Raw genomic sequence first — 10,232 nt, 5'->3', positions numbered from 1 at the left:
GCTGCTGGTTAGGGTAAATGAGCCCAATCCCAAACTGGCTGTACAAAACATGGCGGTGTTTAGTGTTTTCTGTGGAGTTCTATCATCTGCTTCTAAACCCCTTTACTGATTTTCTTCATTCGCCTTTTATTAAAGATCTAGTGAACAGTGTTACCATACCTGGGATTCCCGGTGGTCCCAGGGGTCCAGGGTCTCCTTTCATTCCTGGCTGTCCAGGTGCACCAGGTGGCCCTGGGCTTCCCGGAAGCGAGATGACCTTAAGTGTACCAGGTTTTCCACGTGGACCTATTGATACAAACACAATAAGAAGATGGCTCCATGAAACTACTCTTTCTTTATAGAGAACAACAATTGAGAAATAGATCTATATACCTGGTGGTCCTTTTGGCCCAACTGGTCCTGGATGTCCAATTGGCCCAAGAAATCCGGGACTACCCTTTTCTCCTAAGAAGGAGGAGGAAGAGAAAGAATGAAACAAAGAAAATAAGCTTATATTTTAAATCCACAGGGAAGTGTTTCTGAGAGATTACTTTTTTGAGTTTGGGAACCAGTAAAGTATTTTGGGAGAATTATGAGGCCCTACTGAACCCAGTGTTAATATCTTTGGATGAGCTGTTACATTTAGCTGTCTCAGTTAACTACATTCTAATTTTGTTGTTCCATATACACAGAGAGCTCAGAGTTTATGTCAGGAATTTTTACATATTTATTTATGTAACAAAGTGGCAAACATTTCACTTTTATTTATAATGTTCTGTACAGACAATAAAAAAGGCTACCAAGAAATAGCCATTGATTTAGAGCAATACTCCTTCAAAGAATATTAAGAGTGCATAGACATAGCTGGGCATGGTGGTACACGCCTTTAATCTCAGTACTCAGGAGGCTGAGGCAGGAGGATCTCTGTGATTTGAAGTCTATCCTGTCTACATAGTGAGTTCCAAGACATTCAGGACTCCATAGAGAGTCCCTGTCTTAGCAACAACAACAAAAAATTGCATAGACGTTAGATAAAATTACTTAAAATACTTGAATATTAAACAGGGCATCAATGGATGAAATACAATAAGATTAGGTGTAGTGATGCAGGGCTGTAATGCTAGCACTTGGGAGACAGAAGCAAGGGGATTGCAAGTTCAAGGCTGTCTCAAAAAAGCAAAACAGAGAGGAAAGAAAAGAAACAGAACAAAATAGCTACCACACCAAAAGTTAATGGCCAACTACTAGAAACTACGCTGAGGGCCGGGGGAAAAAGTATGACTGTTTACCTATGACTATGAGAAGCAACCTAAATATTTTGATGATAGAACTTTTTCCAACTAAAGTGAACTCATCATCCAAGACAAGAGTTTCCTTCTGAAATCTGATTGTGTCCCATGGGGCACCTTCACAGGGCTTAGCTGTGAATATCCCCTCCATGTTCACCTCTAAATATTTAAAGGTATTAAAGAATGCTTGTCTTTAGTATATGTGCCTTTAGAAGTTTTCACATTGTTGATGTTTTAGCCTGAGACATGGGAAGATGGTGTCATTAACTTGGCCCAGTACGGCCTGCCTATATTCACCTGCCCCATGACCAGTGAGAGACCTCAGAATCCACTCCCAATGATTTATCTCCAGCTAACTGCCCCTTAAAAGACTGATGTTTGAAGACATTGAAAAGGATGTTTTAAAGTCCACCTGGCCCACCTTTGAATGTAGAAACAGTTTTCCTTCCTGGAAAACTTGGTTTTGTTCACACTGGATACAATTGTTATTTAGTATCTCTATAGGCTGTGAGAAGAGATTCCTGCCCTTATAAAACTCAGAACAGGGGTGTGACCAGTTAAACAACGAATCTGATAAAAATCTGTTTGCATTACATTACAACCCTGCACCCCCCAACAGAATCTCACTAGTAGCTCTGGAAGGCCTGAAATTCACAATATAGAGCAGGCTGGCCTTGAATTTCTACTTATCCTCTTGCCTCTGCCTCCCAAGTGCTAGAATTACAGGCATGCTCTACTATACCTGACATATCACACTCTATTCAATATTAAGAATATAATGGCATGGATTTCAATGTTAGAGCACTTGCCCAGCATCTATGAAGCTTTGGGTTCAGTTCCTATCACTACAAATAAATAAACCCCATAAAACACAAATGTATAAATTCTGTGCATAAAAATTCACTTTACCCAAACTAATAGACTGGAGGCTGTTCTTTAAGATTTTTTTTTTTTTTTTTTTAGCTTTCCAAATTATGAAATTAAATGCGCATGGTGAAAACTTAAAAATAAGTCTGTCAGTATTGATGTAGTATGTCCTCCTCTATTCTGATACATTTAAAAATCCCAATGGTAACACTTTCAATGGTCTCTAATTGTCCTATAGTTTCCATTCTTCTGTTGTGATTTTCATCTGAACCCACAGGGCTCACTGCTCTAGCCCCACACGGAAACCTAGTAGTAGGTCCTCACACTGAGGTCCTGTTTGTTCTGCTCCTACCATCTCTGGTGGCCATAGGAGCCCATCAAATGTGATTGGAGTGGCAGTTACTATATTTGTATATAAGAACAATGGTGTTGAAATAGTACCTTTTATGCCTGGAAATCCGGGGAATCCTGGATCACCTCTGACACCAGGAAGACCGGGGGTACCTGGTGCTCCCTGTATTTTGAGTACAGGGAAAAGAACAGAGCCACAAAGTTTGAAAAATGTAATACTCCTGACAAATTATTTTTTAATCAAAAGATTAAAAAATCTTTTGAATCCAAGTGTCATTCTGCTAAGCTAGCAGAGTTCTAAATTACTCCTGATGAGGGTGGTGGGAGATCTCCAGTTTAGAGATGGGACCAGAAAGGGCATCAGGGAACAGGTTGAGCCTACTGAGTAGGAGGTGCTCACATTAATTGCTGCTGGAGCCTTGAGAAACTCAAGGACAGCCATGAGAGAGGAGAGGGATCAGGGTTTCCAGAAAGACAATCTTAGATCCACTTTCACACTGTTCCTAGGAGTTGAGGCAGAATGCTATTGAAAATAATGAACTAAAAAATCATGAGAAAGGTGCCAAGGATAACAAAGGTTGCCTTAGAGTCAGCTGCCTCCGGAGGAAAGACACAATAATTCATTTGGTGGGATGAACTGGTATGCGCTTAGAAGAAGAGGGAAAGGAAAGGGAGCCATCCAATCAGGGACTGTCTGGCTTCTGGTAACTGTCTTTTCTCTTTAGAAAAAGACAGCTAAGGAGAGCCAGACACCAGGTTCAGCTCTTGGGTGGAAAGGGAGGTATTTTATACAAAAAGAGAATTGTTAAGATGGCAAGTCAGAGCATCCATCAAGAAGAATTATCTTTCCACTGGAAAATGACCACAAAAGCACCTGAAGGAGTAAGAGCAGTCCTGTTTACAGACCAGACTTTCTATCTGCCTGTGTTCCTGGAAGAACTCTAGGTGCAATCACTAGGTCAAAAATGACAACTTTCAAAGCACCAGAGAGTTACATGGGTGACATCTACAGATTAGATGGAGGTGCACAGTCTCTCAAAAAGTAGATTCTAGAAATCAAATCACAAAAGAGTTGAGAAGAGCTTAACATGCTTCCTAATAACTGTCATGCCACAGAACCCCCATATTTACCCCTAGTGAGGGTGTTAGAGGAGGACTCGTGGGCTGGGTGATAGAGAGTCTGTATTTTCATGTGATCTCTCCAACATGTCTTTGTGGTCACAGTGACTGCTACACAGGGCAATCAGAATAGGCTTTAAGCTTAGAGAATGGTCAAAACAAAGGTAAGTTATATAAAGCATTAACTTCAACTTGTAGAGGAAACGCGACACACACTCATGAATGAAGAAGCAATATACTGACTTTTTAGGTTTAATTTTTAAGTGTGTGTGTGTGTGTGTGTGTGTGTGTGTGTGTGTGTGTGTACACATGCACGACCCCAGGTGTTGTCAGAAATGGGAAGTGTTAGATAACTTGGAGCTAGAGTTACAGATGAGCTGCCGGGTGTGAATACTGGGAACTGAACGTAGGTCCCCTGGAAGATCAGCAGGTGTTCTTAGCCAGGGAGCCATCACTCCAGCTGTGATGTATTGTTTCTTTAGAAAATGAGACCTTCATGACCTGAACTCTTTTCAGTCCTCTGGTCTCCTCTGGGTGGGTTCTCATTCAACCTCACCTCCAATTGTACCCCTCACATCCATGCACAGGCAGCCCTTAGAGTCTGGAGAACTCTCTTAGCATCCGCTCCTTCTTTCCCAGGCTCCACCTTGCTTTCCTTGTTTCCCTAGATAACTGGTGATTCTCTTTTCTGACTCAGGCTCTGAGCACAGAGGAAAACAGATGCCCTTGTTGTGCTCCTTCAGCCCTCCACCTTTCCTCACAGCACACAGCATGAGAAGGATGAGTCTCAGGATCCATCTCCTTAATTTTAGACAAGGCCCTTTGGGAGTAAAGGACTGTGTCGCCTGGTACAGAGCAGACACTCCAGAATGAGTTTTGAACACTACATTCATCTATTCAACAACTGTTCCCAAGAGAATTCGGGAGAGGTGATGGAGGGTGAGGGAGGCACTCGGAAATGAGAGGTCTTGGGCTGGGCTCCTGGGAGTCTGAACCTACAAGAACAGGATGGCATCCTTAGAAGTAAACATGAAAGTGCCACACTTAACATCTCGAACACCAACAGCACAACTGCTAGGCAAGGAAAATTTGGAAGAGATACCAGTGTAAGAGAAACTCAAACTAAGAGACTTGGTGTTATGAAGGATTTATTAATAGATTTGCTTAGGAGACATTAATCACACAACGTGGAATTTAGCTGAGGAAGTACTGCCTCCAAAGTACTCCAAAGATAAGTAGCTAACCAGGCCTGAGATAGCAGATAGGAGGACTAACCAGCTATCAGGCCTGTTGCCAACGGTGTCTCCAACAGGATGCTCACAGGGACTTACAGGGTCATAGCAGTGCCAGTCCTGGCCTGCCATAAAGCCCTTGGTTCTCTTCCCAAGAAAAAGTATAACTCTGCCAGTTGGACAAGATTGAACCTGGGAAAAACTGCTTGGAAAAAGGACCACACTGGTGTGCTTAAAATAATTTCAGCAATATCTTTGTTGTGAAAATCTCCCATTTTCCTAACTGGCTAGACTTATTGTTCCCCGTCTCTGTTTAAGTTGTTCAAAATGTAACCCAGAGCCAGGTTCTAAGAGGCTTATTGAGGGGGAGGGCAGATGATGGCCTCTGTGAAAGGTATAAGCCTAAGGCGTATGTAAAATAGTAAAACATTCTATTAGAGGCTGGCGTCTCTTGGGTATTAGCTAGGGCTGCATGTGTGCTGTTAAAGAGCTTTGCTCTCTTCTCACTGGGAAGGCACATTATTTTCTACAATAACAAAGTTGAATTTTATGAAGAAAAGGCTTGTGAGCACAGCTGACTCTAAGCACAGTGTGTCAGTACCATTGTGGTTGTGAGTCAGCAGAGTGGCCCAAGGGACACTTAGGTTGACATCCTAAAACGGCAATGTTCAGCTAGTGAGCTGCTTCCTTCCTTTAGACACTCGCTGCAGGACTTAGTTCTTATACCTGCAAGTTGTTCTACTGCTGGCTTCATCTTAAAGGGAAATACTGTCAGACTGGGGTATATTCACAGTAGCGGTAAGGCTGATGAACAAGGAAACTAATCTGCCAGAACCAGGTATATAATAATAGGAAGAAATTCAAGTTATATTCAAATATTTGATTATGATGATGATGTGTGTGTGTGTGTGCATATTTATAGATAGCAAAGGTTGTTTTGAAAGCAAGTTAATAGAGGGACACAATGACTATCATTTGAGGTTATTGGAGGGCATTTATCAACTACTAGGTACTTAGATTTTTCCCTAGTAAAGTAGCTCAGAGTTTAAATAAGCAAGAGTCAGAGGTTTGCACCCATACACCCATATGCTAGAGGCATCGTAGAGGTGAAATCTTTGCAGGCCTTAAAGCTTCTTTGCATCTCTGGGCTCTGTGGGACCTTGGATGTATCACACCAGGACCCAGTGAATCATACAGAGTGAATCATACAGAGTGAATGTGTGCTGCATTCAGGTGCAGCTGATCATGTGCAACAGTCAGTTCACCAGAGCTAACAGTACAATTCACAAATGGTGAGCACGTGTGACCAGTGCTGATATATGCCATATGACTGCAGCGTAACACCAGCAAGGCAGAACTGTATTAATGACATTCCACACTCACCGGGTGACCTGGTGGGCCCATGTCCCCTACAGTTCCAGGCAGACCTTTGGGGCCAGGTGGGCCCATAAATCCTTTGTCACCTTTTATGCCTTTCCCGACAGGTCCTGGAGGTCCTGGGGGACCTGGCTCACCTGGATTCACAAAGAGTCCATTAGAGTTGCCAGTAAGGGATTCTTGAGAGTTCCGTCATAGATTTTTTTTCAAAATGGAACACAATCTCCACACCTTGTTATTGCCCCAAACACCCTTTCCTTTGCTGCTGGGAGGTGGGGCTGTGATGAAGATGGAGAGAGAGCGTGCCAGGGAATCATGAGGAAAAGCAGGAAGGAACTACATCTCCCTGAAGATAGTCTGTGGGGAAGCATCTGGCCTGATGCACAGTACTCAAAAACTGCGTGTGCTGAACAAAGAAGTCTCTGTCTTTAGGATACTTAATAAAATGTACTAATCATTTACCCAGGCCACTGTCCCACTACACCACACCTACTCATTTTGTATGACAGTCAGGGATATGAGAGGAGCAAAGAAGAGTGAGAGCAATGCAAGAAGCCATGAGGTAATGGCAGAAAGAACACATCTAATGTCAGATGCCACTTCTATTCCAACTTGTGGAAGGAAGCGCTCTACCTGGATTTCCTCTTAAGCCGGGGAGACCTCTGTTTCCTTTCGGGCCAGGGACAATTGCCCCAGGGAGACCTGGTGATCCTGGGAGTCCAGCAGCTCCTGGGGGTCCTTGGGGCCCAACATCTCCCATGGCCCCCTTTCTGCCAGGAAGGCCAGACAGGCCTGGAACTCCCCTGTCTCCTTTGGCACCTGCAAAGAAAATTCAGTTGGGTTTGTGGTTTGTGGTTGGCTTCAGCAATCTGGGCACTTTCTTTGAAAATGTTAAGATTCATAATGTATTTTCTTTCTTTCTTTCTTTCTTTTTTTTAAAAAAAAGGCCAGAGAACAAAAATATAGATCTGTAGGTTTTCCTCTGACTAGGTGTGATCTAGGCAAAATGACTACATTTTTTTTTTTTTTTACAAATCTGTTGTCTGATTTTATTTGGTGTGCATGTGTGTGTATGTGTGTGTGTGTACATGCTCCTGTGTCTTATTTATTGAAAAATGCTCACTCAGTGAACTTAGAGATCATTGATTTGCCTGGGATGGCTGATTCTCAAATTCCAGGGATCTGCACATCTCAGCTTTCCTAGTCCTGATGTTACAGATAATGTCCAGTTCATACCACAGAGCCGTCTCTCCAGTTCTTCCATTGTCTTATTTTAAAATTAAAAAAATTCCTGTCCCAGCTCAGCTGTTTGAAAAACATTTGGCTAACATATAGCCAAATGGCATGCTATTCTAAGATCTAAAGTGTCAAGTCACAGTCACTATTTGGTGGACATTTAGAGTGACATTATTTATTTACAGATAATTCAATGGACAGAGAAAAGCTAAACTTCAGCATAGTGATGTGGAATTGTTGCCCAGTTAGACATAGAGGTAGTTGTAATCCTGCCCAGTCTCCTGGCTGAATCTTTCCCACAGCCGTGATCCTGAGTCGAGTGTGTGTGTGGGGTAAGCCTATAAGAGGTCTGAAAGAAGACCCCCAAATGTCACAACCGAGTACCAGGTATTATTTGTCATCTCAGAAAACCTTCAAGAGACTGTGCTTTCAAATTTCTGAATGAAAGCTGTAGTGTGTAGAATGGAAACAATCTCCCCCCCTTCCCATCTCTGTTTTTTTTTTTTAATTAAAAAATGACGTATGGATTTTATAAGTATGAGTGTGTGTGCTTTACCTATATGTATGTAGTGTTCCATGTGTGTGCCTGGTGCCCACAGAACTTGGAAGAGAGCATTAAATCCCCTGGGACTGGAGTTAGATGTGGTTGTATGCCACGTGCATCTGAACGCCAGACCTCTGTGAGAGCCACAGGTGCTCTTAATCTCTGAGCCATCTCTCTAGCCCACACACCGCCAACCTGTGCTATTTGTGAGAGTAAATGGCATGAATACAGGAGAGGGGAGAGTGAGGGTGTTGGCTGGGGGGACGTTGTGGGTAGGCCACTGTCGGGTAGGTAGTAAACCTAGGTAGTAAAGACCTAGGGTGAGAAAGAGAATCAAAGTGTTGAATGTTCTGATGTTGTCCTTGGTGAATTCCCATTCCTTAGTCTTGTAGTGCCTGTAATTCGTGCTGTGAAAGGAAGCGCTCAGAGGGCATCAGCTTGTGCCTGTCTTTGACCAGCAATGGCCTCACACACTCATGTTGTGGATTTTATACTACATTTTTGTTAAAATTTCATTCTTTGTTCTCTAATCTGAGTTCTCTTGAGGATCTGGGAGAATAAACTAAGCAAACCAATCCATGTCTTCCAAGTTTTGATGAACTCTTCATGGTTTGTTACCCCAGAAGCATCGAGGTGTGTGATCACTTGCATAACTGGGCTATATGTTATTTTTAAAGCTTTTGTTGTTGTTGTTTTGGGTCTAAGGTGTGATTTTTTTCTTTGAATTTATTTGCAGTCAAATGCAGAGTAATGCAAACACAGCATTTCCCTTCCAGTGAGTTTTGAGGTTAGCCTAACGATACGAACTGAAGCTTTTCTCTTGTATATATAATTCTACAACTAGACACTGGGATAGGGAAAGGCTCCATGCTCATACGGGATGGAAGGCTCAGTGTGCAAACACTGAGATCGACCAAAATGACAATCAAATCGTTAACAAATGATGGGAAAGAGCAGCTCCTGTCTGCTTTACACTCCAGCTCCAGTGTTGTTCAGTTCCAACATCAACTCTTCTGCAGGGTCTCATGCCATCATTCGTTAATGAATAATAAGCACTACCTTGAAACACTCCTATCCATGTCAGGATAATAAAGATTGCTAAAAGGTTTGAACAATCTGGTGTTTCTTTCAGCTTCTGTCCTCTACAGAAAGGAAAAGTGTTCAAGGACTCTGCTTCTCCTATGGCACTGGCATAAGAAAGTACACCTGTGGTGAAACATGTGAGACTTTGAGGAACATATTATATAAATTGTCATGTCTCACATGTTGATAGAGGTTCAGGGTAGCCCTTGACAAACCTCAAGCTCAGTGCAAAGCTGGAAATGGCGTTACCCCGTACCTCAACAACAGGGAAGCCACCCCTACCTGTATTCTTGTAGGAGTGGAGTCATTGCAATAGCCAGCTAACAACAGCAGCAAGAACACAAATACATATGAATAGCTTTAAAAACTGTCATAGAGGAAAATCCCATAGGCTCGGACACAGCTTTGGAGAAGTTTCCTTTATTGTGGTGATAATTTTAACTGACTATTAAGACTATATTTAGTATTATCATTGGGGCATCTTTTACTTGCCAAGTTACATTGCTGACAAGTCAAACCCGGAGAAGTAGATTCTGCACTTGGAAATGTGCATTTTAAGGTCAGGGAAGAAGAAATGCCTACCTGGTACACCAGGGCTCCCTTTTGGGCCTGGGTAGCCCCCCAGCAAGCCTGTAAGAGGTAATTTTGATATATTAACATTTGATAAATCTCATTATGTCCTATACGTGAAGGAAATACAATTGATACATGCTGAGGACGTATCAGAGACCATCCATTCTATCAGTGAAGACTTATTAGAGCCACATGGAATTAAATGCTATTAATAAATCAGTGGTTGGAATAGTTATTAAAGGCAAGGGTCAATGAGGTAGCTCTGTGGATAAAGATTCATACATCTCAGACTCATGACCTGAACTCAGTTCCCCAGGACCCATGTGGCGTAAAGGGAAACTCAACCCCTGTAGATCATCCTCTTGACTTCCACAAAATGGCTATGGCATGAATGAATCCATAAAGATATGCATACATACAGTATGTATATATAATTCTATATAATTATTGTATATTTATATATATTATATAATATACATATATATTCTATGATGATTATCAGATCCTTTTAACATATATCATAACAAATAATATATACAACATATAATTATAATAATATACATATACACAATAAAATAGAAA

At 42.0% G+C, this 10,232-nt stretch overlaps 1 protein-coding gene across 2 annotated transcripts in view; it reads right to left on the bottom strand.

Annotated features, from left to right (window-relative positions):
* Col4a3 (collagen type IV alpha 3 chain) overlaps positions 1-10,232 on the bottom strand; it is a 127,515-nt gene that overhangs the window by 6,343 nt on the left and 110,940 nt on the right. For both annotated transcript variants that reach the window (XM_031368174.1, XM_031368175.1), the window contains 6 exons: positions 9,660-9,707; positions 6,848-7,033; positions 6,221-6,351; positions 2,577-2,649; positions 373-444; positions 160-285 (listed from right to left, as the gene is read on the bottom strand). In XM_031368174.1, coding sequence (XP_031224034.1) covers positions 160-285; positions 373-444; positions 2,577-2,649; positions 6,221-6,351; positions 6,848-7,033; positions 9,660-9,707 — 636 coding nt within the window. The remainder of the gene's footprint in view (positions 1-159; positions 286-372; positions 445-2,576; positions 2,650-6,220; positions 6,352-6,847; positions 7,034-9,659; positions 9,708-10,232) is intronic.

The sequence above is a fragment of the Mastomys coucha genome, unplaced genomic scaffold (genome assembly GCF_008632895.1).
Source record: "Mastomys coucha isolate ucsf_1 unplaced genomic scaffold, UCSF_Mcou_1 pScaffold14, whole genome shotgun sequence".
NCBI lineage: Eukaryota > Metazoa > Chordata > Mammalia > Rodentia > Muridae > Mastomys > Mastomys coucha.
Note: the sequence above shows the minus strand (reverse complement) of the source record. Positions and strands in the feature narration are given on the sequence as shown.